This window comes from Astyanax mexicanus, chromosome 25, assembly GCF_023375975.1.
Source record: "Astyanax mexicanus isolate ESR-SI-001 chromosome 25, AstMex3_surface, whole genome shotgun sequence".
Classification (NCBI taxonomy): Eukaryota; Metazoa; Chordata; class Actinopteri; order Characiformes; family Acestrorhamphidae; genus Astyanax; species Astyanax mexicanus.
The window spans coordinates 16,020,492-16,045,931 of NC_064432.1; the positions used below are offsets into that span (position 1 = coordinate 16,020,492).

General features: G+C 39.6%; 1 protein-coding gene across 4 annotated transcripts; it reads left to right on the forward strand.

The window, feature by feature from the left end:
* The first annotated feature begins 1,354 nt into the window (after nt 1-1,354).
* rtn4b (reticulon 4b) lies at nt 1,355-24,842 on the forward strand. 4 transcript variants are annotated; one of them, XM_007230116.4, is made up of 9 exons: nt 1,514-2,830; nt 5,504-5,575; nt 6,381-7,796; nt 17,662-17,869; nt 18,768-18,906; nt 20,327-20,396; nt 21,668-21,714; nt 22,960-23,018; nt 23,833-24,842. In XM_007230116.4, the coding sequence occupies exons 1-9, from the start codon at nt 1,771-1,773 to the stop codon at nt 23,873-23,875; spliced, it is 3,114 nt and encodes a 1,037-aa protein (XP_007230178.2). In that variant the 5' UTR covers nt 1,514-1,770; the 3' UTR covers nt 23,876-24,842. The 4 variants fall into 4 exon arrangements, with proteins under 4 accessions (XP_049328617.1, XP_007230178.2, XP_007230181.1 ...); XM_049472660.1 differs by lacking the exons at nt 22,960-23,018; nt 23,833-24,842 and adding an exon at nt 22,510-22,927 and having other exon boundaries at nt 1,355-2,830; XM_007230119.4 differs by lacking the exons at nt 1,514-2,830; nt 5,504-5,575; nt 6,381-7,796 and adding an exon at nt 10,189-10,467.
* The last annotated feature ends 598 nt before the right edge of the window (nt 24,843-25,440 follow it).

Consider the following 25,440-nt stretch of genomic DNA (forward strand, 5'->3'; position numbering starts at 1 on the left):
TATATCAGATATTCCAGGCAGTTTTAAAAAAGCATGTAGAAGACCCATCTGTGATTTGTACATATTAATCAAGCATGACCTTTAAGACACCAAGCAATCAGCAAGCACACAGTACTGCTACGCTTCATGTATTTTTAGAGTTGCTACCATAGCATACATCTCTGTTTCATGTAGCACAGTCAGAGTAAACGTGGGATGTGCTACCGTATATGTTTGCACTATCAACTCATTCAAAGCAAAAGTATAATGCATTATTCAATGCATTCATAAGAATTTAACTTTGAGTGATCATGCTTTGCTTATAAATACATTGCCTGATACTTTTTTTATATATAGCCATGAGGGCAAAATAGTCCCAATAAATAACTTAATTTTAGGGAAAGTCTTTTTATTTTTAGGGGGTGCTTTTTGGATAGAAATGCTACATCCCTGCATGACCCAGAAGAAAATAGTACATGTCTTTATTACTTCAAAGCTAGACAATTGCAATGCACTATAGTCAGGATGATCTAGTTGTTTGATTTCAGCTTGTTCAAAATGCTGCAGCCATGGTCCTTGCTAAAATCATAATATTTTCTAGTCTAGTATGCAAACTTACTTGTTCATTTCAGCTTTTGGTGATCTGTTTTCCTTTAGATACAGGCTGCTGATCTGGAGTTTATGTATAGGCAGTTGTGGTAAACTGTGATGCTAATGCTGCCATCATTTAAACTTGCATATGATCATTTAAGGTTGTGGATGTTGGAGTGGATGGATTCCAGTGTTTCAGGGTGTGCACATGACTGTGTTACCTTCTGGCTCTCTTCTTTTAATTATACTGTTATGATCAGGATTAATATGATGTGAAGCGGTTTTACAGTACTGTGTTTTTCCAATGTATGTTTCTGAATCCTTTTTACTATGGGCAAAGTTAATATGTAAATTGTGTGTGTGTGCGCTAACAAGTGCTGTATAACTGTATAATATTACTGCTTTTTGGGGTTGATGAGGCTCTCCAGACTTTCTGTGTAGAACATTTTACTTGTAGAGGTGTTTCAGTTGAAATGTCCTACTTGGAAATACTCACATCAGAGTTTAAATAGAACACAGCATTAGTCTGCTATAGGGAGAGTGGTAAAATGTCAGTATCAGTGTTTTTTTTTTTTATTATCCAATTACTACAGAGTGTGGAGGCCACTGAATATTAAGGTAAACCAATAATATATAGGAAAAGTAAAGTTAAATTATTTAATAAATATATTTATTCAATTAAGGGTATAAAGGTAACAGTTTATGTCTTTAAATATTGTTTTTCTACCTTGATATTTTAGGGGCTCTGTAACAGAGTGAACTTTGCCACACACTCCTCCCACACACACAGGCACTCCAGCAAAGTTATGTCACCCACTGCTTTTCTCCAGTTCACTCAACACGACTGAGGCCTCCTCACATTTTCATGCGGTGGAGTGCAGGTTTGAGAAAGTGGGCGTGGCTTTTCCAGACGTGGGCGTGTCCGCTCGTCCCTTGCTGCTTTCCATTGGCTGCTGAGTGGCCAGTCAGGCCTTGGCTTGTATTTCAATATTGGGTAGCAGAAGCAGAAGTGCTTTGGCTGAGCGCTGCTCTGTGCGGTCAGCTCCAGTGAAACTGCATCGTGGCTTTTCAGAAGAACATAAACAAAAGGGAGCTGATCTAAAGTACGCGGGGCTTTGGGCTGAACCGGGGGGCTTTCAGGGGTAGTTGCCATCTTTGTCTTGGGGAACATTTGAAGAGTTTTAGTCACGTTTTTTCAAGATGGCAGACGCTGAAGAAGTTTCTTCCACAACTCCAAATGGAGTGCAAGAGGAGGCAGCAGCAGGAGCAGGAGGAGGTGGTGCTGGAGGGGTGCAGGAAAATGTGGTACCGGTGGGGGACTTAAAGGGGAGCAGCAATGAGGCCGAGGCTAAAGAGGAAAATGTAAAAGATGAGACTAAGGAAAAAGAGGTAGTGGCTCCATCTTCAGTTCCAGCTCCAGTAGCAGAACCTGAACCAGTGGTGTCCAGCACATTGGAGGAACCAGTGAAAAAACAGGAGCAAAAAGTGGAGGAGCCCACTACAGACAAAGCTGAGACTGAGCTATCTGAGAAGACTGACTTAGTTACTTCTTCTTCAGAGACCAAGGATGTGAAGGAAAGTGTTCAGAAAGAGGAGCTTGAGAAGCCTGAGAAGCTTGAGGAGCAGCAGCAGGTTGTTGTAGAAGAAGCACAAACTGCAGCAACAGCAGATGTAGTAGAAGCAGCAGCAGCAGAGCCAGTGCAATCACCAGTAATAGAAGAAACAGCAGAAGTACCAGCAGCAGCAGAAGTACCAGTCGTAGTACCAGTAGAAGCAGTGCCAGCGGTGCCAATAGTAGAAGCACCAGTACCAGTAGAAGTACCAGCAGCAGAAGTACCACCAGTAGTAGAAGAAAAAGCAGCCGAAGTACCAGTAGTAGTGCCAGAAGAAGTACCAGTAGTAGAAGCAGTAGAAGAATTAGTAGCAGCAGCGCCCGTGCAGGAGGTCACGGCATCACCATCACCACCCCCAGCAGCAGCAGAGGAATCCTTGAAAGCGCCTCCGGCTGAGGAGCAGAAGCTACAGCAGCAGCCAGAGCAGGAGCCAGTAATCACTGCAGTGCCTGAACCTGCTGCAGAGCCAGCAGCCGCTGTTTCATCGACTGTGGAGTTTGAGGAGCCTACATTGCCTGCAGAGAAGGAGAAGGAGGTGATAGAGGAGCATCAGGACTTGGGCATTCACATTAACCTCACTGCAGCTGCTCCAGCACCCGAGGTGGAGGAGGAACCGACTCCAGCAGCCCCTGCACCACCATTATCACGTGAGTGAGTTCTGGCTGTATTTTCTTTGCACTGTAATCTGCATTGTGGGTGTCTAAATATCTAGTCTAATCTGTGGTGAAGCTTCTATTTTAGCCTGTAAAACACCATTAATCTCAGCACCAAACCCAGCTAACGTTAACGTTACTTGGCAAGATTGGGAAGCTGGTTTTACCCTTAAAGAATGTGTCAGGGATATTATCAGTCGTGTAATGTTGATTTTATATCGTATAAACATTGAACAAACAGGAAGAAAGATGTTTACGCGTTCATCCCCGTTGTTTTGTTTTTGGTAGCCACAAGGTAAACATAATAGCTAAGATAGCTAGATTTAATTAACGCCTTCTGAACCAAGCCCTATTCATTCAACGTTATCTACTACTGAGCAAGCTAACGCAGATTTTTCTCTTAAAGGATGTGTCCGTGTGCCTTTTAGCTTAGCCAGGGATTTTATCAGCATTTTACTGTTTAATTATTAGCATTTGCACTGTATAAACACTGAGGAGACTGTCAGAATGATGATTTTGCATTAGTTAGCATTGCTAGCCAGCTAGCTAACGTCATGTAAAAAGAGAACCTGCGGCCCACCTGTTTCTGTGCCAAGAATGCCAATAAACGGTTGGATAAAGATGATAACTAAACATTGTGTATAAAGCTGACTTTTATTTTCTTTATTCAGACACCTACTGACTACTTACAGTCACATTCCAGTAAAAACAAAGGGGATTTCACCAGCTAACAAGCTCTAAGGGGTGGTCTTAACTAACAGGCTAGCTAACTGAACACTATTCAAACAAAGGAGCTCACACCCTCTTTCAGTGGATTGCTTTAAGGGTATTAAAATGAAACCAAAGACTCTGGTTAAGCAGTAACCAGACATTTTTTGAGATAATTTTAATACTGATGTTTATAAAAAACTTGAGAGCCAGCCTAATGATGTGGCTAGCTGGCTGTGGTGAAAGATTTGGGGAAGCTTGAGAGATTAGGTTAAAATCCCTGGTTTTATATCTGTGAGAAACAAAAAAAATGAGGGAGCTGTAGAATGCTTTATATTAAAGTTCTTTAAAAAAAGCAAAGTATAATATGTATTTTTGCTGTAATTTGCTGAAAATGTGTTATGTACCCCACAAGCCACCCCCACCCCCTCAGAAGGCCACAAGGGCGGGGTTGGTTGAGGTTGGGGAAGTACAAAGGCAAGGAGTTAAGTATATTCACTAGTATGTTTCAAGGCAGAAAATGAAGCAGATTTCTTGGTCTTATTGCCAGTAGATCTGAAAGATGTTACTTGAAAGAGTGGGGAAGACATTGGTGGTACAGTTGATGAATGAAAGCTATTTTACACAAAGCTAGTAAATTAAACGATGGTTAACCACTTAACCACTTGTAATTCTCATCTTCTGATAATTTTACTTTGAGAGCCTGCCCAATGATCTACCTAGCAGTGATGGTTTAGGAAGCTTGAGAGGATGCATAAATAAACTGTGGCAGCTAGGGAACATTTCTGTTAAAGCTGTCAAACATGGAAGTTAAGTGACAGGAGTGGATGAGATTGGGGAAGTCCAAAGATGAGATATGAGGTCATTTCAGTAGTATGATTCAAAGCACCTGTTACCAAAATAAAACAGCTTTCTCACTATTATTGTAAGCAGACTAATCTGGTGAACAGTTCTCATAGTAAGTATGAAATGTATGAAGTTGGTGGTGCAGAAGCCTTGCATAGTTTTCGACCACATTTTCTTCCCTTTGACTCCTATATGCCTCTATAAACTAATCTGTCTAAAAACTAAAATCTTTATTTAAAAATTTCTTACAATATTACAATTTTTATTGATTAGCAGTTGGATCAACATTGGTCATAAAGGCCTAATGCCAGTACAAAGATGCTGCAGATTTCAGGAACTGCAAGCCATTGTTTCATGGGTTTTAAACTTACAACCGCTATGTTTGATGGACCACACCCTTCGAACAGTCCACAGATCTGCTAGATGGATTTAGGGGGGAGGGCTGGAGCCAGTTTAAAACATAGCAATATCCTATATATAGACCAAGTGGTCCATGGTGCTGCTGGTGTTCATTTCAATAGCTCCTTCTCAGTAATGCTGTAAAAAGCAGTGCACTGGGTGTGCACTTTCACCTATGCCTGCTTATTGGCCCTTTGTAGGCTGTATTCTTAAATTATAGTGGATCTTATTATCGGTAGTCTACTGTCTGTATGCAGATGTTTGTGTTTCTTTCCATAAAATAAAGTTTTGGTACATAAAACCACACAACAAACATCCCGAGTAGTCCTAAGCTTAGATGATAAAAATAATTGATCTGTTAGCTGTGTATGCATGGGCCCTTTCTATCACTACTCTCTTGTCAACAAAACTGTTTGTCATGTGTCATAAGATAAGTAATTGAAACAAAAGCATGAAATAAATAGTTGGGATCTCTACAATCAAACTTTGGGATCTATGTCAGTACAAAACTTGTTCTTAGTAATCAACACGGAATCCATGTGGACTATAGCATTGTTATATCATATTTCCTAATGTTCGACATGGATGCATATTGGTACACACCTTTAATCTACTATATAGTTGTTTTTCTAGCGTGTCTTTTATGTTTTATACCTTCTGGAAGCTTGTAACTACCCTTACAACACAGCATTATTATTATTACTTTTTCTTCAGATGAACCCAGTCTTCCTGCCCCTGCGGCTGCCTCTGCTGCTACATTTCCACCTCTGATGCAATTTACTTCAGGCAAGTTCTTTCTGCATGCTACTAACTCTTTTTACTTACTGTATTTGCTTAGCATTGGACAGGGTATTTATGATTTTTTTTTTTTTTTTTTTTTTTGCATATACTAATTAAAAAAAAAAATTAGTAACCGTAAGAATGCTGACAAATAGTTGGTTTCTCAAGCATTCTAAGTTCTGTTTCAAGTTCTGTGTATGGGGGTCTGTGAAACACAAACCTATGTGAATAACAAAGTATGCATGTTCTTAGTGCCTCCAGATTCTTTCATTGTCTGTGAGCAATTAAGCTGTGTTATCTGTTCTGATGTGTCTGTATTAACATATTTCTGCCTAAGAAGCAGGAAGTTCTTCTGCTTCTGTTACCCTCTCTCCTTTCCAATCCTTTCTGTCCTGACTATTTGAAAGAATGTCGCCCCAACAGAGATGGCTAACATCAAGTCTGTTATGCCCTAATGCCATGGAATATGAATGGACAACAGTTGACTTTACTATTTCTGTTGGCCAGCATAATATCATGGCAACTATGGAAAGCTGGCATGTACTTCCGAGATGTTTTCTCATGCCCTTTCAGACTAGAAAAAGAAGGTATTATACCCGTGCTAACAAAATCTGTAAGGGAATTGGCTAATTCTCATCTTCTCAAAGGTAGAAGAGTACATTTGAATGCTGTATGCCAAAAGGTATTGATTAAGTAGTGTTGACAAAGATGATTGGAGAACATAAAACCACACTTGGAACCTATCCATCTCACATACCCTCCAAGATAGCAAAGATAAACCTTGATTTGAACTGTACTTCTAATTCAACAGAGTACGGAGATTCTTCACCCATAGCTTCACAGGACATCGGCAAGATAACCATGGATTCATTCGGCAATGATTCACCATCTAGGAGCATGCCTAGATATGAGCCAGATGTACTAAACCAATCAGATGACGACTTAATGTTTGAAATTAAAAAGCCTTTTCAAAATTTCTCGCCTGTTAACAACCCTAGCAGTGAGTTTTCTCTTTTTGGAGAAACTACAGCAGACACAAGAGCGGCAACAATGTCTGATAGTCCATCTCCAGACCTGGTCCAAAATGCTCATGATGGAGAGCTGCAGGATGAAGTACAGGACTATGAGCAGTCATTTGATTCCAGGGAAGAGGCCACTGAATCACTGAGGCAACAGCTTGCTTCCTCTGACCTTTTCACAACTGCCCCTAAAGAGCACGAGGAGTCTGGTTTGCCACCTTCTCTCCCAGATATCTTGAAGTCTTCTCCGCTAAACCCAGACAAAGTAGACTCGGGATCGTCTGAGGGAAGCCCTGATTTTAGTCCGGTCCATAGAAGTGGAAATGATTCACCAAATGCTCCTTTCTCCCTGTCAGGGAACAATCCGTTTGCTTTTGAAACCAAGGTTCCTTTGCTTAAAGAGATGACTGAGGAGACTGAAGCAAAGGCTGCTGCTGAAAAAGCAAAGAAAGATGCAGAAACAAAGGCTTCAGAACAGATGTTTGGCACCTTTGACCTTGTTAAGGAGGCAGAGACATCTCCAAAAGGTACCGAAACCACAGTTGAAGACAAAGATGACTTTAAGACTTTCAATCAAGATTCTGTTCAGATGGCTGACAAATTTGAATGTCTTAGCTTCCCAACTGGAAAGGCTCAGGAACACTCTGATTCTGAGAGTCCCTCTGCAGATTCTTTATCTCCAGTTTTGGAGGCTATGGGAAAAAATCCAGCAAGTTTCCAAATCGAACCTGAAAAGAACATTGTCATCGAGGAAAGGGAGGAAGAGGAGGAAGCTGCTGACGAAGTGTCTGAGCAAGAGGTGTCATCTGAAGAGTTTGAATTTGTCGAGAAGCCTCCTCGAGGTGCTATTGATGAGTTTCTGGAAACACTGGACAACTCCAAGTTTGCCAAGGCTGCAGAAATGGTTGATGAGGAGGAGGACATTCTGCCAAGCTATGCAGAGAAGACTGAGGCCGAGGAGGAGGAGGAGGAGGAGGAGGAAAGCTTTACGGTACAAGAAACCAAGAATCAAAGTTCTTACCTTCTACTAACCGAACCCTTAGATGGGGCCTCTTCAGCGAGAGGTAAGGCTGGCCTAGAATTGTCAGATTTCCAAGTGCCCTCCCAGGCCCCCTTGGCTCATTCCCCTGTGGTCAAAGCTGACACGATGACCATGAAGACAGCAGAACCGCAAGCAGTCAAGCTACCTAACCTGAAACTGGGATCAGGTAATTAATTGGCAGATGATGTAACTGTTCATTATCAATTCAAGTCATCACCTTCCTTGCCATCATCACCTTCTTGTCACCACCTTTGTTTCAGTGTTCATTCGTTTCCATCACGTGCATGGTTCTTTTGCCACTCTGCATGGTCTGATTGATGGTCGTGATGCATGTATGTAGTAGTGGCTGTAATGAATGCGTAGTTTTGCATCATCCATGCATTTTCATTAACCTTTTGTCATTTACCTTCTTTGTTTTACACATTACGTCTTTCCCAATTATCCTTTGAGTTCCTTTTCATAAATACAGAATTAATATTTGTTCAGCGTAAGGAAAGACAACTTAGGGCTTAAATATTCTTTATTCAGAGATGTGAACGCAGGTTTGTTGAGCTACGCATACTTGTGTGTAGTTGCATTTAAACATGTATCACAACACATTTTATAACAGTAGTATTGCTGCAAGGTGTGGTACAGTCATTGTCACGTTCTCCTGTAGTAACAGCAAGCTTTTTTACAGTGAACTGTCATGTCATTAACACTATCCTCTTTAGACACTATGGTTTGTTCTCTATCCCTGAGAGGTTTACACACCCTAGTAAAATAGGCTGAATTGTACTCCCTCCATAGCACTTCTGTATCAAGTTACGCTGCCGTTAGCATTTATACTTGTGTGTTTGAGTGCCTGTGTCATTCTGAATTTTAATTACAAAGGTAGAACTGTTTAGGTTAGACCATAAAGCTCAGTTCTTTTGATTGGTACCTTTTTATATTTTATTTTTGTAGACAATTAAATAGTACTTTCATATCTGGAGCTTAAAAAAAGATGGATACTCCTTTCAACTTTTGCACAGTCTTGCACATCTTGATTTTCTCAGAGGAAGAGTTTAACATTATGATTGTAATCATAAAACTTCCTGTTTTCTTTATCACATGCCAGCAGTTTTACAGTCTCGTTGAGTCACCCTCTGTTTTCTTTTAGTGTGGTTAATAAGTCAACTGTGCACACAGCCCTATACCCTGAACTATTACTCTGTGACATTGTTTTAAGGGTCATTTTATGCAAGATGGAGTAACTAAAGTGCAATACCTGTTAGATTTTCCACAGCTACATACATAGCAAGTCTGTTACAGAAGAGCTGCCACAGAAATCTCCTATTGCTAGTAGAATATTTGATCAAGTGTACAGGGGGAATCTGCTACAGGTTGCCAGGGCTGGATAGATCCACATGCCTGCATTGCGACATTGGGTCATCAAGAGAAGATAGATAGTTTATCACCAGCGTTGCCTCATTTGTTTGACATGAAGCATTTTGTTGGTGACATCAGCGAGTGCGCCGTGCCTGGCGGCAGGTTTATTTGAGCGTGGTTAGTTATTGACCACACCTTGAAGTTAACGCCTTCAGAGTGAACCTTGTCCTTGGGATTTGCCTAAAATCTGTCTATCTATTCGGGTTCATTGAGCTGTGGGTTAGACTGTCACTACCATATAACCTGATCTTTAACAAACAGGCAGGAGGCAGGCACTGGAGTAGAGCTGCATTTTTGTCTTTGGTAGAGGCGCCCTCTTGTGGACACCTTCCTGTGTACCGATGAGATTTTGCTAGAATGTCTTGCGGTTGAAAATGCATATGCTTATGTATGATTATATTATTGGTTTACATTTTTCATCTTGTAATTGTATGTGGTTTCTGTTTTTTTTAGCTTTTTTGCAAAGTGCAATAGTAGAATCTATTTTTTTCACAGATTAATAATTAAAACATATAATCATGTACTAATAATGATAAAACAGTTCATTTTAATGAACAATCACTGTAAATCTTGCATATACATTAAGTTACAAGGATGAATTTTCATGCAAAACCCATATGCTTCACTTTTTCATCTTAGCCAATTTGAATCTAGCTGCTTTTATTATGAATGGACCAATAGAAATGCTCCAAAGTGAAAATTAAGTACAAGGCTTTTGCACAGTAAGTAAGTAAGTAAGTGAAAATTTAGTTCAGATGTTGCAATACGCCTATTGCCATGTCCTAGTATCATTTGTGGGAGTGTGTTTCTTTGTCTGTGTGTGTGTGTGTTTCTGTGTGTGTGTGTGTGTCTGTGTGTGTGTGTGTGTGTTTATGTGTGTGTGTGTGTGTGTGTGTGTGTGTGTGTGTGTGTGTGTGTGTGTGTGTGTGTGTGTGTGTGTGTGTGGAGAAGGTGGAGATCTGTGTTTGCAGATGTAAATGTTAAGTAAAAGGGTGTGTGTGCGCCTCTGTATGTGTGTGTGAGGCAGTGGGAGGAGAGAGTGATAGCGCGAGAGAGGGGTGGGGGGAGTGAGTGCTGGGGGGAAATAGAGTCGCTGCGTCAGTGCATTTAGTGGTTCCCCGAGCCAGCAGACAGTCAGCTGACCGCAGTCCTGCAGCCTGAGAGGCAGAGCGAGTGAGCGAGCAAGCAAGAAAGAGAGAGAGGGAGCGTGCTGCAGTCATCTCACTTGAGGAGGCTTTCCTTCTAGACGTTCCAACACTCGGGAACACCCCTCCCACCCCACCTCGCCCCGCCCGCCACTGCAGCCCGACGCTCCTCAGCTGGGCTTGTAATGCCAAGCTGATCCCCTGCAGACCGGGCCTTACCATCCACAGGGAAAGCAATGGACAATACGGACATCCAGCCTTCACCTCACTGGAAAGACCAGGGTACAGAACAGCTTATTTGATTTTCTTTGATAAAATGCGTCTTCTTCTCAGGCTAGTTTGAAGAAGGTGACTTCTGAAGTTCTTGCCGGAGGTGGGATTGACTAGAACTTGATCTGTTGCTTATTCTGTACAGTGTTTAGTAGCGGTGTCGTCTGTCAGTCATGCGAGGACAGTTTGCTTAGTTCTGCAGTTTGGGATTTGCGTGTTTTACAGGTGTTTGTATTTCAAAAGGGCTGTTTTTTTCTTAGGCTTCTGTGCTAAAAGTGTTCTTTCATGCCTCATGGACCTTTGTACTCAGTATGCTTTGGCTGCAATGACCGTTATGGTGGTGTTCAAAGGTTCTGGGTGAGGTAGGCTGATCTGTGCCAAAAGTATCTGCAGATGTGTGATGAATTATCTGAGGACAGCCACTGATAGAGTACTGCAACTAGCCCATACTGTTCTGTTACAGATAGTCCTAAGATTCAACAGTTACTTCTGTTGTCCCATTAATCAAATTTTACGGATATTTAAATTTTTTCTTTCTCATTAAGAGTCTTCAGAGACCTCTTGACTTGTTCCTAGAAGGAAATGTCTTATTTCCAATTATATCTAAACATTAATTGAAGTTTCTCCCACTTTCTGGTATTTCATGTCTGCTGACGATCATGAGAGTTGCCTTTTTGAACAGGACTGAAGATGCTGTGTCACAATTGACTTGCATTGCAACAGTGAGGGCATTGTGCTCAGGGTCAGCTCTATCTATTACTCTAGTAAGATGACCGATAATGTTAAAGTTCATGGTTATAAAGGAGCAAAGTGTTAATAATGCACTGATGTCATAAGTAAATGTTGAAGGTATTCTGTTCTTTGAATGACCTGTTCAAGAGGATGTAGGCTTTAATGTATGTTTTAAAAAAGTCCAGATCCTACTTTCTAATTATTTTTGTTGTCCGGAGGTCAACATTTTTCGTGATGCCAACAAAATGTGTTTACATTTATTAGGATACCAACAAAAAATCTTTAATAGCTTTAAATGAAATTGGCTATTATTAGTATTATTATTATTACTGCATTTAAGGGACATGCAAATTAGGTATGTTTTGATTGGTTGCCCTGTACTGTGATTCTTTTAGAAAGAAACCCACATTCATTACAAACTGTTCTATTGCTGTGTTGGCTGCTTTGTTTATGGATGATCTGTGGCAATGGTAACTTTATTAAGTAAGTTCAAATTAATTAAAAATGGCATATATGTAAATTATGTCTGATCTAATTGGGTGCTCTGTACAGTGAAGCTCAGATTCAAACCTAACTTCAGGGTGAATGGGTGGAGATAAACTGTGTATAGTTTACATGTACCGTTTTTTTAATTATTTTTTTTATTGTAACATTACAAAAGCAAGGAATTTGTCTGTTTTGGTGCTGTTTTGGCTTATTTGTTTCTATATATAGATTGTGGTAATAGTAATTTTAGTAAAGTTAAGTTAGGATATTTAAATCGTATTATTGTCTTTAAGCGTGCCATATGTAAACAAGGTCCAGTCTGTTTGGTGCACTCTAGTCTGACTCATTCAGAAAGAAGCCCTTATTCATATCAGTTTCAGGGTAAATTCTTTAAGAATAGTGGATCTAATGAGGCCCAGTATTTGGACTCTTTCATAAAGAAGCCCAGGTTTAGAACTATATTTAGGCTGCATGAGTTAAACTTCTGCACAGTGAAAATATTTATAGTATATAGGTATATGATATCTTACAATATTTATTAATATCACAAATACAAATTGTACATTTTTCCAGCTTATTTGCCATATATGGACTGTAAATGGGAATATTTAACCCAGTGTTTACCCAAGTTTTGCACTTTTTGCAAGGTTTGAGATCTAAGATGGAAACTGTCACACCCAGGTTAATGGCTTTCTAGTTGACATTGCTCCAATGTTTTTTGCTAACTAGAAATAATATACTAGTGTTTTATGGTAAATCTAATTTAAGTATGGTCCACTGTTTGTGTCCGAGTGTTAGCACTGTCCCAGGCTAGCATTGTTAGCACTAGCCATCAATAACACACATTATACAGTATTTTATGCATTTAGACATAATGAAAGCTTGTCCTCAGAGAGAAGTTGGGCGGTACTTGTTGTATGACTGATTTAACGAGACACAGGTAGATATAAGTGATGATAAACTGTAATATGTGAAGGTTAATCAGTTTATTTAGATTCAGTTAAGGCAATTTCAAGATGCACTTTTGGAAGATGTTTTAGCTTTCTGGTTGACTGATGCCTTTGGATTAGCTGGTCTCTTTGGGTCAGTGATCCTGTATTGGTTCTCATGGTTGTTGTGTAATCAGACAAAAATTCCAGATGCAGTTTAAGGACAGTTTTAAAGAATTAAGCACAAGGTTGCTAGTCCATTTGTGCATTTAAATATATGTTCTTGGTTTAATGTTTAAGTCAAATGCAGTTGCTGTCGACCGAGCTGTGCTGGTACTTTTGCAGCTAAATATTGTGTTAGATTAAAGGACCCCTATCATATCGTGTTTGTATATGTTTAAATTTTAATCATATGCAGAAATGTCACAAAGCCTGTAGCATTTACATATCTCCATCTTTACCTTTTATATACATCTGTATACAGAACTCAACTGTTCTTTGAGCTTTAACAAGTGTTGCAGTCTGTATTGGTTTGAGAATTGGGCACTAAAATAGGGTAGCCAATCAGACGAGTATCTGGTTACATACTGTGATTACAGGATATATCAGTTTAATTTAAATGGGTCAATTTGTAGGAATTAATTTTGATGTTTTTTGTACATGAACATGTAAAAAGGGTGTGTGTGAGAGAGACAGAAAGACAGACAGACAGAAAGACAGAGACAGACACAACACAAAAAGTGTGTGTAATGGAGAAACACTATGGACAAAAAACAGACAGTGAGTGTTCTCGGGAGACAGACAGTGAATGTCATTGAGAGACAGACAGAGAAAGTAAAATGGAGAGAGACAGAGACAGACAGACAGTGAGTGTTCTGGAGAGAGACATACGGTGAGTGTTATGGAGGGCCAGAGAGAGAGACAGTGAGTGTTACATATAGAGAGAGATAGTGTGTGTGTGTGATACAGAGCGACAGACCAAGAGAGAGTGTTATTGAGAGACAGACAAAGTGTTATGGAGAGACTGACAGAGAGAGACAGAGACCAACAGACAGTGAGTAATATGGAGACAGACATATATAGAGGGAGAGTGTCTGTGATACAGAGAGAAAGGCAGAGAGAGTGTTATGGAGAAACAGAGACTGTGAGTGTTATGGTGAGACAGACAGGCAGTGAGTGTTATTGAGAGACAGAGCGAAAAAATGTGAAGAGACAGACAGACAGATAGTGAGTGTTATGGAGACAGACACAGAGAAAGTGTGTGTGTATCAGAGAGACAGACAGAGAGAGAGTTAGCGAGAAACACAGACAGTGAGTGTTAGACAGACATGTATAGAGTGTGTTTGTGATACAGAGAGAGTGTGTGTGATACAGAGGGACCGACAGACAGAGTGTTATGGAGAGAAACACAGATAGACAGACAGTGAGTGTTCTGGAGAGACAGACAGAGAATTATATGGAGAGACACAGACAGTGAGTGTTATGGAGACGGACATGTATAGAGAGTGTTAGAAATACAGAGAGAGACAGACAGTGAGTGTTGTTGAGAGACAGACTGAGAAAAGAATATGGAGAGAGACAGACAGACAGTCAGTGATTTCTATGGAGAGACAGACAGACAGTGAATGTTATGGAGAGACAGACAGAGAGAATGATATGGAAAGTGTGAGTGTGACAAAGACAGATATGTAATAGAGAGAGTGTGTGGGATTCAGAGAGACAGACAGTGAGTGTTATGGAGAGACAGACATGTATAGAGACCGTGTGTGTTTTATATACAGAGAGAATGATCTGGAGAGAGACTGACAGACAGTGAGTGTTACAGAGACAGACATGTATAGAGAGTGTGTGGGATGCAGAGAGACAGACAGTGAGTGTTATGGAGAGGCAGACAGACAGAGAGAATGATATTGAGAGACAGGCAGTGAGTATTATGAGACAGACATGTATAGAGAAAGTGTGTGGTGATGCAGAGAGACAGACAGACAGTGAGTCTTATGGAGATAAAGACAGACAGTCAGTGATTGTTGTGAGGAGACTGATAGAGTGTATGTCGTTGCTGTTGACTCGGGTGTTTGAGAGAATGCATCCTCTCCGCCTGCATATAAGAGTGAGTGAGTGAGCGCATTGTTACTGGTGTGCATGTCGTCACCGCGCGGGCGCATGCGCCTTTGCGCTTCCTCCGCCGTCCCAGCAGGAAGTGCACTCGCGCTGTCTCGCGCTGCTGTGTGTGTTCCTCTGCGTGCCGGAGCTTCAGGCGGCGCAAGATGGACGCAGATCGGGGTCAGTGAGTGTTTACCGCGGTGTGTTTAGTACGGAGCCGGGCTGAGCCTGTGTGTAGACGCACTGCGGGCTGTACAGTGCTATAGCGGGGTGTGTGTGTGTGGGGAGGGGGGGTGATGTGGGGGGTTGCTGGGTGGCGGTGGGATAGCTGCGCGCGGAGAGCACGGAGCGGGTTTCCTGCTGCACACGGACCGCGCCGTTATTTTTAGCCCTGCTCTGAGCCGCGCGCTGCGCTTACCATATGTAGGCAATCCTACCGGGACAGGGTAAAGCCCTTCACTGCGCGCGAGTGTGTGTGTGTGTGTGTGTGTGCGTGTTTACAGAAATGACAGGTGAAACGCACTGCAAATATGCTACAAGTTTACGCGACTAGTTTGTGATGTAATAATGCAGGACATCTCAACTGAGTAATGATGTAATAATGCAGTGATGCAACATTTCGATTGTGACGGGCATTCTATCTGATATTCTGATGTAACGTACAGTACTGTCACTGCCCGGACTCCATATTTGTCTCAATGTTACACTCGCCTTCCATGTCCACAGACGACAAGCGGTCAAAAAATAACCTCTTTCAGATCTAATTCTGGACTGACCTGGCTGGAATTGCTCTCCTCACCCAACAGCCAGAAGGCTAGCTGTCACAGGCACAAGAGAAGTTCATCTTAAAAGTGACAGGGAGTGACAGAAAGACAGACAGCACGTTTTGTGTGAAGTAATGAGATTTAAAGCTGACATACACTGAATGTTCAAACTAGTAAAGGGAGTAGAATGTAAAATCTGATGTCTGGAGAAACAAGGATTATTCAGAAAGCACACAATTGATCATTCACTCTTTTAAATGATCAAAGTGATTGACTGATTGGTTTTCATTTTTTCATGTGTTGAAGTGAGCAGCGGTCCGTCATTTCTATGCAGAGCAGACTGCATAGTCAGAAATTAATTAGAAATTAAAAATGGTCAAAATCATTAGTCAGATAAACAAGTACTTTTTTTATTTAGTAACAACAATACTTATCTTTTAAGAGTTCAGAAATCTGTATTTGGTGGAGTAACCCATATTTTTTTATTACAGCTTTCATGCGTCTTTGCTCTCCAGCAGTCTTACTCACTGCTTTTTGATTATCTTATGCCACTTCCGGTGCAAAAATTTAACAGTTTAGCCTCTTTTGATTGCTTGTGACCATCTGTCTACCTCTTAATTACATTACAGAGGATTTCTATGGGGTTCAGGTCTTGAGATTGACCAGTAATTTATTTGAATATCAGTCAGCAACCGCAGGATTTCAAAGCACAGCTTTACTTTAGTCAATACAGCCATTATTCAGCCATCTCACGTACATTGTGGATCATTTTGAAAGGGAATAACAAAAACATGTTTAGGAACATGAAGTTTAAAAATTGGTGTACAGTAATTTTATATAGAATATATATTCTGCTGGTTTGTGCTTTTGAGTGAGCAGCTGTCCCTCTGAAAGAAGGCAGGGATTAAGCTGAGAGAGATGTGATGAGCACACAGCTCTGGTTAGGGTCAGGGTCTGGTCATTTTTTCCAGGGTGAGGCGAGGGTTCATATGAGTATAATGTGGTCTAGTTTTTTTCACCCCCTAAGGTTTTTAAGCTAAATGAGGTCAGGAGAGTAGATGAGCGACATGCCTGAAGCCAGAAATATGGATTTTTTTTTATTATTATTTTTTTTTTTTTACTCTGGCTTGCTATTGTTTGGTTTTATTATATTTTTTTTGTTGCCAACTGTAGTACAAAGTGGATTAACTTTTAGAACAATAAGCAGTTTTTTTTAAATATATGTATTTTATGTAATTATAATATCTTCAATTACAGTGGGTAATAGACTGCTGAGTGTTACAAAGGCTTGTCACTATCGACTTATCATATGATAAACAGATATATTTTGCTATCACTTGGAGTAAAATTAAAATATATTTAAATGTATTAAGGTTTTAATCAGTTAGTATTTTGTATATTCTATCATAGTACAGTTCCAATGTCTGGCATTTCCCTTAAAAATACAAATTGCAAAGGGTGTAATTGCATTAGCATACAATTCTATTATTATATTTAAAATGAAAGAGGAAGAACATGAGATTAAAGCTGATCCTTCCTTGGTGAAATAAGTGAACCATATATGGTTGCTGGTGTATCGTATTATGTTACGTATTCGGCATGTAGAGGTTCAGAGGTTAAGTATTTTTGTACCTTTGTACACTGCTGGACTTGTGAGTTAGTGAGCATTTAGTCGTGGAGCAAATGTGAGTACTTGTTAGTATCTGTGTTCAATACTGTTTTCCTTTTTTTTTTTTTCCCCTTTTTTTTTTGTCAACACATTTTGTTGTCCTTACCATACCACCACCCCCTTCACCTGATCCTAGTTTACCTAATCATTAAGACAAAAAAAAGGGTCAAACCTAGATGCTGGATGTTATACCTCAATATTACTGTCTGAAAATTATTAATAATTAAGGAGCCCGGCTCTTTAAAATGGTGTAATTGCAGTATAATGCTTTGCATTATTATAACATTACATTATGGCATAAAAGCTCTATTTTTCATAATAATGTCTTGGATTGTAAATCATTAAGAAATTTATAATTATTGTGATTAGTTAAGAGTTGGAAAAGTCTTTCTGACAACATGCTAGTTTAAGCCCACTGCTCTAGTTTGACCTCTTTTTTTTATTTTATTTTAAAATGGGTTAAAGTGACATTGTGTTTGTTAGTTTGTGCAGTGGTTATAAGTGTTCTCTTCTTATTTTTCAGTGGTGGACCTCCTGTACTGGCGCGATGTGAAGAACACAGGGGTTGTGTTTGGAGCCAGTCTCCTACTCCTGCTGTCTCTCAGCGTCTGCAGCATCATCAGTGTTCTCTCCTACGTGGCCCTGGCCCTCCTTTCTGTCACCATCACATTCAGGATATACAAGGGCATCCTGCAGGCAATCCAGAAATCTGATGAAGGGCACCCGTTCAAGTGAGTGGTGGTGTTTGGATAGGGACATGCGCTGTGCTTAAATTAGATATCTGATTAGTGAATGGATATTTGGTTGACCACAGGAAAGGAAGACAACAATGACTAGGATCAGTGCCAGCATATCAGAATTAAAATATATTTTTTTCCACCAGAGTGTTTGCTCTTTTATTCAGACGATGAAAACCTTAGAGTCCAAACAATTCCGGACTAGGATGGTCAATTATTATTACGTTTTAGTTAAGAAATATTTTCAGTTACTGATTAATCATCAAAATCATTTTTCCTCTTAACACAAATTACTATCTGAATTCTGTGCCATTGTATGAAAGTGAGATCTAACAATTGTGGAAAATAATGGCAGTAATACTTTTCCTCATAAGCTTTATAGTTGGGGCAGTCTCCTTGAAAACAAAAAAAAACCCTGCGTTGACTCCCACATTGCAATGAGGTCAAATAGGAGGATCTGTTTGTTAATTATGTTTTGATGGTGGTTGATGGATAAGATATTATTACTGCTCAGATACATTTCTTGCTTTTACTTGAAGATGTTTTGCTAACGTGTGTATGCGTGTGTGTGTGTGTGTATCTGCGTTAATGGATTATCCGTTTTCCTGGCAGCTCTGCCAACTAAGCCTAGCTCTTAACGTCTTGTGAGCCACTCATTAAAATCAAATAAGCTGCCTTTAGTGTTGAGAGAAACCAATTGGCCTCCACTCCAACTAAGCTGGATAGAACAGCTCATATTTCTCCAGCATCTTTGTAATATCAAGAGCTTGCTTAATTATCACAAAGCTAACGAGTGTGCTGTCACTAAACTAAGGTCAACAGTCATGCTTGTTTGTAGTCTGAGGAATGATGGAAACGAAACTAAATGATGTTGTTATTTTTGTCTCTATAGGCAGTACCTGGACCAGGAGGTTGCTTTGCCTGCACAGCTGGTCCATAAATACAGTGACATAGCCCTCGGGCGAATCAATGCCACTATGGTTGAGTTGCGCCGCCTGTTCCTGGTTGAGGATTTGGTCGATTCTCTCAAGGTAAGTAATCTTTCTTTATCTCTGTAGTTTTTACTGGAGAAAGTTCTGTGTCATTACATGAAGCTGTAGTCTTATACAATTTTTGTTATTGCTTTGTATGTGTAAGACCATGTCTATTAAGAAGCGGTCTGTGGCAGTTTGAAATAAAGAACAACATCTGGTAAAACTAGTCCAACTTGAAAAGTGAAAAGGGTTTTGATGGATATCTAAACAAGATGGTAGGAGATACTAGTTGTGGTTGATAGCCAGTTTGACTGGTGATAAGGTTACCACAGTAAAGAAGCCAAGCTCTGTTTAACAGGCAAATAAATGCTCAGCGTTAGTTATATATAACTTTATGTACTCAACTTTCCCTTTTTTCTTTCTAATCTTTCAAATGAGTTCGAAACTCATTCTAGATAGTCAGTCACCGGCTCGGGGAATTAAGTACTTATCACATAATCCTTTCTCTATTTCAGCATACAGGAAGTTTTCAGTGCTTCCTCTAGGATTTTTAAGCAGCAGTGACAGGCCCACACTCACCTCCCACCAGCAGATGAACATCAATGGCCTAAAATTTGGATTGCTGCTACATAGAATATACAGTGCCAGCAGGGTCAGGGCCAAGCTCAAGTTTCGCTCAATTTTAAAACATGCTTGGTATCAACTGACTTAATTTACTACCTCTTCACAAACACTGTCTTCCAGCTAAAGGATCCAAGCTGTACAGGGCTAGGGTATTACCTAATTTACCATAGAATTTGTGTATCAAATTATTGGCTGTACATTTACCTCAGATTGTCTACTAAGGTCCACTAAGGTCTCAGTATGGTAATATGGTAATCATATACCTGGTGCATTGTAGTGTGAAGCAAGCTACTTTAGTCAATCAATCAACCCTGATTTTTACTCGGGAAAACATTGAGGGGGACCCTCATTTACAATGTTGCCGAGCATTTAAAGCATTTACAGAGATTGAAAACATTATATACAGTATACAGATATACAGTATACATTACCTTTCTTTCTTTTCTCCTCTCCCTTTCTACCTTTCTCTCTTGCTCTTGTTCTACCTCATGGTTCTTTCTCGTTTCAAAGTAAAAGCTCTCTGTTTTGTAATCACAATTTTATAACTTTTCATAACATTTTGAAGCAGCAGCAGGAAAATATATGTATCTGAAACGCTGTTTTTGATTGCCAGTCATCCAATGTCATCTTGTGTTGTATTGTATTGTGGTCATAGATCTTAACATGTACTGTAATTCATCAAAACACACAGGGTTTTGTGAATGTTTATTGTGTGTTAAATTCAACACTCTACCTTCACAAATCTGTGTTGCAGTAACTGTTTTCTTAAACTTTTAATATCAGACCTAATGGACTGATAAAATTCAAATTGGGACACATTTGTAACTGTTGTGTTGTTGTTTTCCCCCTCTAGTTTGCTGTGTTTATGTGGATTCTGACGTATGTTGGTGCCTTGTTTAATGGACTCACTATCCTCATTCTGGGTAAGACCTATTCCACCACATGGATTTTGACCATGAGTTTTGGGTTAATAAGTGATTCATTCATTTATCAGTCACTGCCAATGGGTGATCTTTGTAAAGAGATTAACATGGACTTATTTTGCATTTTTAAACCTTTGACTGGGTCTGTTTAAAACCCATTAAATCCACAAGACTTTTGGACTGGCCTAATCTGCCTCTCCAGATTTTATAGTGTGTTACCACATGCAGTGCCAGTCATTAGCATTAACATTAGGAAGAAAATGTCTGTCTTCCATTATTCTCAGACATATTAGCTGCTTGGCTGTCTGCATAATTGCAAGCTAGAGATAAGTGATTTGCATTTTCCTGTGGGAACGTGGAGGTAATTTGAAAAGGCACTTCACTTCAGGCAGACTTCACACATTGGAGTGATTGCTGAATTCCTGAGTTCTGATGCTGTTGTGTAACTGTGAAGGCCTGCCATACTGGGCGTTGGCCGAGATGGCACCGAGATCTTGCTCTTTGCTAAATTGCCTCCTTGCAAAAGGGTGCTATATGTGGTATTGGTAAGAGAATCATTGACTTTAACTGTAGTTGAAACGCTGGCATTACACCGAATATATTATGTTCTATTTTAAGGTTCATGTCTGTGTTTTGAGGGTATATAATAGATAACAGATAACCTAATAGCTAATACACTTAGAAAATAGGCTCATACAGTTGTGGTTAATGTTAATAATCTATATAGCTGCATAATAATATATATTTTCAGTATTAGTTCTAGTATTAGAAATAGTCACATAATAATAAATACCTAACAGTGTTTGCCAGATTACAGATATCTTATCTACCCAAAACATTTATGTTACTTCAGATTTTTCAGACATTGTCTGAGTTCATGAGTTCATATATAAAAATGGCTTAAGAGGGATTCATAGACTCACAATGGTGGCATCCTGTTACAGGCTGGAGATTTTATATACATGTGGCAATGAGACAAAATAAAACAAAAACACACATTTAAGGATAAGAGGTGTATCCCACGAGGGAATGTTTGTCAGCTGTGCTATATATATATATATATATATATATTCTTTCACCACTCTAAAGAACCCATTTTGCCTGCAGTGTAGGTTATGTTTAGACTGCACCTAGGGGAAAAAGTGCTGTGGGTAACTTTTAGTGGGTTTCTGGGTAAGTGGAACATGCTCTGCTTGCAAGGTGGTTACCATGGTGAACTGGGAGGAATAAGACTGATTTCTTCCCCTAATATGTTTCTGTTAATCTTTCAGGTCTGATTGGGGCTTTCTCGTGCCCGATAGTCTACGAAAAGCATCAGGTAAGAATTTTCAGTTACTTTGTTACAGATACACAGATATGCACTATTTAAATATACAGCATGCTGTGTTTATGATGTTTTAAACAAATGCTGATCCTTTAACATTACACTTTGTTAAGGTTTTCAGCATTCAACCCCTAGAATCTAACCCTATATTTGTATTTCATTTATAAATCCTAATACAGAAAAAAACTATATGATTTTGTAACCGTTTAACTTGAGTCCGACAGGCTTCAGTGTTGGGTCCTATCAAACTGGAGATGACTACAACAGCAGTGTCTTTATTGGAAGTGTGGGTTTACAATACAGGGTTTAAGGGGTTTAAAGGGTATAAAATGCAGTGTTTGATAAAGTTGTTTATATGAAGTCAAAGCACTGTTATAAGTCTAATTTAATTTGACAGTCAGGCTCCTAATTTCTTAATATAAAAGAACACAGAAGAATACAAGCTATGCTTCATCATTCTGTAAATTTTCGGCTGGCCACGGCAGTTTATTTGAGAACGTAGACCAGCTCAAAGTGAATGACAGCCAAAGAATGGATTTCTCTCTGGGGGGAATCGCAGGATAAGCCTGCCCTAACATCAATCACGAAATGACAGCATCTGCACTCTTCTACACCAGTCAGGCATCTTATTCATTGATCTTATTAAGCGATCTCATCAGAATTGTGTGTATTCAACAGTATTTCCAGCCTGTGAAATGTGCATCTAGCTCCCTCTTTCTAGGGAGATACTCAACCTTCTTTTTACAGTCTTAAAAAAGGCTTAACTATTTTAACTCTCCTTGTTTTAAGAACGACCCCTTTTTGCAAACTCACCTGCAAAAGGTTCTTGAACTGCAAATTCCATTTTTGCAAGTTCATCTGCAGCAGGTACTTGTTCAGCGTTTTATTGACGTTGACTTGAGTGTACTAGCTTGTTGTTTTAGAAGAGAACTGAACAGTGACTGTGTGCCAGTAGGCGTAGAACCTATGCAAATATTTCCTCCCATCCCTTTAGATATTTTCTCATAGCACGTTTTGTGTTGTTTTAATCCCTCTTCAAATAATTCACACTAATAGAACTTTGAAACTTTGTAATTTTACTTATATTAATAGAATGCTGGTGTCATTCTAAACTGATAGTTTGTACCTTTAGTTTGTGATTATCATGTATTGTTTACTGGTTGTAGTATTGATGTGATTGTAGTTATGCTTCACCAGAGCAAGAAAATGTGTCCTTTATCTCTGCTTCATCTCCTACAGACGCAAATCGACCATTACGTTGCCCTGATAAACAACCAGGTCAAGGACGTTGTTGGAAAGTAAGTTCAATTTGTCTTCACCTTTTTACATGTTTTTATTATTTTTTTCACTGGTGACCTTTTGAATTGGTTTCTAAATTATGGATTTCTCTATCCAATTCAGTGACCGTAATGAATCAGTTACCTGCTTTTATAACGTGATCCATTTTCCTTCCATTGTTTTGCTGTTGCAGAATGCCCTCTTGTGTCCTCTATGTGCCATTTTCAGTCATGATTTTCAGCTGCCACAGTGAAGAAATGCATTTTCTAAATGTACCATAGACAGTGTTCATATGTGACCTTATTTACAGTGAACTAAACAAAAAAAAGAGGTTTATTTTAACTGATTAATGGGGTGGTACAAGATTCCTACCCAAACAAGGCTCAAGTTGGCTTGACGTTTGTTACATTGTGTACATTTTAACAGCAAAACATAATTGCTGCATCATTTAAGGTGGAATGGAAAGTTTTTGGGTAAGAGGACAAAAATCACCACAGTTATAATTGCAATATTAATAAACCACTACCAATTAAGTTTGATTCAGTATGGACATGCATACCATTGCAAACCTAATATAGAGTTCCTAACAGCAGAGGCAGTTAGGTTTCTCCTCCAAGCGTGTTGAGCTGTCCATTGACACTGCATTAGTGTTAGATTGAAAAGATTTATTTTGCTGACTTCATGTAGAGCAGAGAAACAGAGGCACCTTTACCATCTCAGTGTCTGTGATCTAATGTTATTGGCGAGTTCTAACTTTGGAAACAAAATTGCAGCATTTTAGATGGATATTTCTGGGTTAATTTTGTGTCTTTATCTCCTGTATTGTTTCTGTAGGATCCAGGCTAAAATTCCTGGCGCTAAGAAGAAGGCTGAGTAAAGAGTATAGAGGCCGTTGAGCTGGAAGGAGTCTGTCGAGTTTAAGGCTGGTGGGGTTGCTCTGAGGATCAGGGTGTGGTGTCCTCCTCTACACTGTTATTTTCAAACATCTCTTTCTCTTTTTCTCTCCTACTGAATCCCTCACACCCTGTTGAAAACTGCTTATCGGTTTGTTCTCTCTTTTTCTCCCCCACTCTGTTTTATTTTCCTTTTCCACCCAAAAAGGTCACTACGGTGAAGTTGTTAAACCATTCGAGCCACTACATGTTTTTCTTGAGACACTGACTGACTGAAATAAATGAGCAAATAATATCTTTACTCTGTCACACATCTCAAAACAAGAAATAGTATTCCATTTCCTGGTTCTGTTCTTTTCTCAAACCACACCTACTTCAGAAATAATTTAAGTATGTGTTTTTGTTTTTTAAATGAGGGAGTGTTTAATGGTACCACTTTTTTGGGGCAAAAAGGAACTCGGTATCAGTCCATTTTTGGTATAATTTAGTGTTACTGTGATTGTACTGTTTTATTGATTAACTGTGTAGACTTTCACAACGCTTCTCGCTCTTTCAAGTGGCTCTTGTTAAACTACTAGCAAAGAGTTGCTCCATAGCACTTCATGCTTCTGAGTATTTCTAGGCTAATAGAATCTTGCAAGATAAGAGCATATATCGAGACGTCATTTCACCTCATTGCAGCTATATAGTGAAAAATCTCTGGAAGAACACGTTTACAGACGTTGACTTAAAAAAGAAAAAAGGAAAAAAAAAAGGATATTTAAAGTTGTTTTTTTTTCTGTGGACCCAATACCTACAGCTGCAAAAATATGTAACATGAAATCTTAAAGCATTGTTTGTTATGCAAGTAATTGTGAATGATAACTTCATACAGTCGTGGTAAACTCAGTGGAATGCATTGTGAAATGTAAACAAGCACCAATAAAGCTTCTAGATGAATGACAAATGAAATGTGTTTGTGTTCTTTTAATTTTATTATTTTGACCCCAAAAAGTGCATGTGTTGTGAAGCTCTGGGAGCATGGGATTGTGAGTTCAGTTCTCCCTCTGGCCAATAACCTGGCCATGGGGCTCCACATTTGCATCATTATGTGATTTATACTCTACAGTCATTAGCTTTAATACCCACCAAAGGAGCATTACATTTATCACATCAGTTACTTTATCTTTACCCTTATTTGGGGGGTATTAATACAATGAGTCTGGGATAGCTCCTTACCCGCTGTGACCCTGAACAGGAAGCTGCGGATAAAATGATGGACAGTGGCCAGTTGATTGAGGTAGGAAAAACATGAATGTAAAAGATAAAGTCCTTGTTGAACTGGGGGCAATGAACCTGTATTTTTCAGCTTGCACTGGTGCTGGAGAGCCAATCAGCTGACTGGCTGAGGCAGGTGGTTTGTCTTCACTGATGTCACGACTGAACATGAGGCAGAGTGGACGCTGCATGACTTTTAGAGCCTCTGACTGGCTGAACCTCTCGTGCTACGTGAACGTGATCACTGGTGACCTGCTGCTGTGTGTACAGAGTGGAGCATACTGGACACGGA

Bases quoted from the DNA above. Each gene is read 5' to 3' on its own strand.
- rtn4b (XM_049472660.1), top strand. From the start codon at position 1,771: ATGGCAGACGCTGAAGAAGTTTCTTCCACAACTCCAAATGGAGTGCAA. The intron at 20,397-21,667 runs GTAAGACCTATT...TTAATCTTTCAG, and splicing joins ACTCACTATCCTCATTCTGG to GTCTGATTGGGGCTTTCTCG. The intron at 21,715-22,509 runs GTAAGAATTTTC...CCTTGTTTTAAG, and splicing joins TAGTCTACGAAAAGCATCAG to AACGACCCCTTTTTGCAAAC.